Below are 3501 nucleotides of genomic sequence, written 5' to 3'. Positions count from 1 at the left end.
GAGAGAGAGAGAGAGAGAGAGAGAGAGAGAGAGGTGGAGAAAAAGAGAGAGAGAGAGGGAAAGCTAGAGAGAGAGGGAAAGACAGAGAGAGAGAGAGATAGAGAGAGAGACTCACTTCGAGTGATGCGGCAGAAGAGAGTGAAACAAATTGAGAGAAAAACTAGGTGAGAGAGATAGAGAGAAAGACAGATAGACAAAGAGAGGGGGCAAGAAAACAAAGAGGAAGAGAAAGAGATAGAGAAAGACAGCGGAGAGAGGGAGGGAGAGAGAGAGAGAGAGAGAGAGAGAGAGAGAGAGAGAGAGAGAGAGAGAGAGAGAGAGAGAGAGATATCAAGCTTCTTTTGCTTTTCGTAGCAGATGTTTCATGTTTCACCAATCATGTTTCAGTTAAGAAGTGGTTGTTGTCATTGTTTGTTGTAGCAGCAGCAGCAGCAGCAGCAGCAGCAGCAGCAGTAGTAGTAGTAGTAGTAGTAGTAGTAGTAGCAGCAGCAGCAGCTACTTGTTGTTTGTTTATTTAAAGTTAGTTTCACCGCTTGAAATTAATGACTCGGTTTTATTTTACCAAATTATCTGGATAAGTTGACCTCATAGTTGAACCGACGAGATTTTTATGACATGTACGATGTGTACAGGGGTCACGTGGTTAATGCTGTTGTCGTTGTCGTTGTTGCTGCTGCCGCTGCTGCTGATGCTGCTGCTTTTGTAGCGGTTGCGATGGTTACTACTGCCACTGTTGTTGTTTTTGTTGTTGTTGTTGTTGTTGCTATGGGTGTTGGTGCTTTTGTTGCTCTCGTGGTGATGAAATATGTTATGAAATAGATGTAGAAATTCCTCTGACATGATGTCTACAGGGGTCATGCTGTTGTTGCTGCAGCTGTTGTCGTCGTCGTCGTCGTTGTTGTGGTTGTTGTTGTTGTTGTGGTTGTTGTTGTTGTTGTTGTTGTTACTGGTGGTGTTGAGGCTTCTGATGGTTTTCTTCTTAATGCAATTGTGGTTTCTATTGTTGCTGCGTTTGCTGTAAAAAAAAGATGTACAGATTCCTGCAGCATATTAACTTGTTGCTGTTGTTGCTGTTGTTTTTGTGGTTCTTGTTGTTCTGCTAGTTCTTATTTCATCGACCCAGAAAGAATAAAAGGTAAAATCGACCTCGGTTGAAGTTGAACTCAGAACCTAACATGGGACGAGATACTGCTAAGAATTTTGCCTGGCGAGCAAACGATTCGCCACCTTAATAATCCTTTCTACTATAGGCTCAAAGCCTAAAATTTGCTGGGAGAAAGACTTGTTGATTACATCGACCCCAGTGTTGAGTTGGTATTTATTTTATCGACCCAGAAAGAATAAGAAGCAAATATGACCTAGGTGGAATTTGAACTCGGGACGTAAAGGGAGACGAAATGTCGCTGAGCATTTTGTCCAGCATGCTAACTATTCCACTAATTCGCCACCTTAATAATAACGGTTGCAAATTTTTGTACAAAGCCAGCAATTTCGGTGAAGAGAATAAGTCGATTACATCATCCTCAGTGCTCAACTGGTATTTATTTTATCGACTTCGGAAGGATGAAATGTAAAGTCAATTTCGGCAGAATTTGAACTCAGAACTTCAAGACGGACGAAATGCTGCTAAGCATTTTGCCCGGCGCGGTAACGATTCAGCCAGCTCGCTGCCTCACTAATAACAGCAACAATAAATACATTACATAGATATATATCCAGAAATACAGGGACAGAGGGTAGTGAATTATATCGAGAACAGTACTAAACTGGTATTTTATTAAACTGGCTCAGGCGTTGGAGTTGTAGGGCTTACGATCGCAAAGGCGAGAGTTCAAATCTCAGTTTGGATGGCACGTCATATCCTTGAGCAAGACACTTCGTTTCCTGTTGTTCTAATCCACACAGCTGAAAATGAGTACCAACGATATCTGGAAATCATCCTTAAGACGGACTGGCGACCCATTCAAGGCTGGAGAGATTTCATACCCGTAACGTTTAAACTGTCACGAAAACTAAAATAAACTTCGGCCTAATAAACTTGTTGGTTCGAGACAGATTTAACTTAACTGATATTTTATTTCATCGACCCCCTGCAGTATAAAAGGCAAAGTTGACCGCGTTGTGATTTGAACTTAGAACGTAAAATGCTGTAAATAATCACCAATGACAATTTTCTGGCGTTTTAACCGTTCTGCCAATCTACATGCTTTTCAATAACATAGGGTTTTAACGTCTCGATTCTGAAGTGGGGGAGGGACCATTCAATAATATCGACTCCAGTATATGACAAGTGCAAGGCAGCAAGCTGACAAAATCTTTAACATGCCGGGGAAAATGCTCAGCGGTATTTTGTTCGTTACAACATTCTGAATTCAAATCTGGAGGTCGATTTTGCCTTTTACCCTTTCGGGGTCAACGAAATAAATACCGTTTGAACAATAGGGTCGATATAATCAACTTACCCACTCCCTGAGTTAGCTGACCTTGTGCCAAAATTTGAAATCAATATATGGGTCAATCACATATTTATTGCTCTCCGTGAACGCTAAAACGCACAGTCGACGTCGACTAGATTCGAACTCAAAAACACTCAACTAATTATAAATTATTGCATAAAAACCACAGCATGTTGCTTGTTTTTTGGGACTTCATATCTCAGTTGTCTCTATTTCTATTTGTAGTCACTGTTACATGCAGCTTCCGGTAGTTGTTGCCAACATCCGCCAGGTGACATCAGCAAAGACAACTGCCGTCACGTGATCGTGTCAAAAACAGAGCAACCAACATCTACAGGACTTCAAACTGCCCTCATCATTCCACCTCACTCCTGCAGTATCAACATCACGGAACATGCACCGAGTAATAACATTATAGGTGGGTGTGGTTTTACCTCTCTCTCTCTCTCTCTCTCTCTCTCTCTCTCTCTCTCTCTCTCTCTCTCTCTTAACCTCTCTCTTTTTCACTCTCTTAATACCGCTCTATTTCACTTTCCTTTTTCCTCTCCCTCTCATTAACATTCTCTTCATTTATCTCTCTTCTTTTCTATCCGTTTTCTTACTTTTTCCGTTGTTGTTCAAAGTTGAATCAGTTGTGATTGATTGAATATATATTCAATGACGTTCCAAGCGTGATCATCTCTTTTATTGAGGCATAATAATGTATCAAGTACTATGCGTACTGTTCGAATTTTTCTTAGAAGGCACAAGTGGAATTACAGGGTGATTTGGCTGCTATTTCTTGCTTGCCTAGGGAGCACACAGAAATACAATCGTTGGCACGTATACCTAGTGTATGTATGTATGTATATATGTATGTATGCATGTGTGTATGTGTGTGTGTGTGTGTGTGTGTGTGTGTGTGTGTGGTTTGTGTATGTCCCCGTAATCTAGCGGTTTAGCAAAAAACTGATAGAATAAGGACCAGAGTTTAAAACACAAATACAGGGGACGGAGACGGTACCCTAACATGGCCGCATTGCATTGACTGAAACAATTAAGTTAA

The 3501-nt window shown here is 41.1% G+C and overlaps 1 protein-coding gene across 1 annotated transcript in view; it reads left to right on the top strand.

The window, feature by feature from the left end:
• The window catches only part of LOC106884490 (uncharacterized), a 93407-nt gene that overhangs the window by 43947 nt on the left and 45959 nt on the right, over positions 1-3501 (top strand). The window contains exon 3 of the mRNA XM_052972061.1: positions 2682-2874. Coding sequence (XP_052828021.1) covers positions 2682-2874 — 193 coding nt within the window. The remainder of the gene's footprint in view (positions 1-2681; positions 2875-3501) is intronic.

The sequence above is a fragment of the Octopus bimaculoides genome, chromosome 12, assembly GCF_001194135.2.
Source record: "Octopus bimaculoides isolate UCB-OBI-ISO-001 chromosome 12, ASM119413v2, whole genome shotgun sequence".
Classification (NCBI taxonomy): Eukaryota; Metazoa; Mollusca; class Cephalopoda; order Octopoda; family Octopodidae; genus Octopus; species Octopus bimaculoides.
This window is presented reverse-complemented; position numbering and strand designations above follow the sequence as displayed.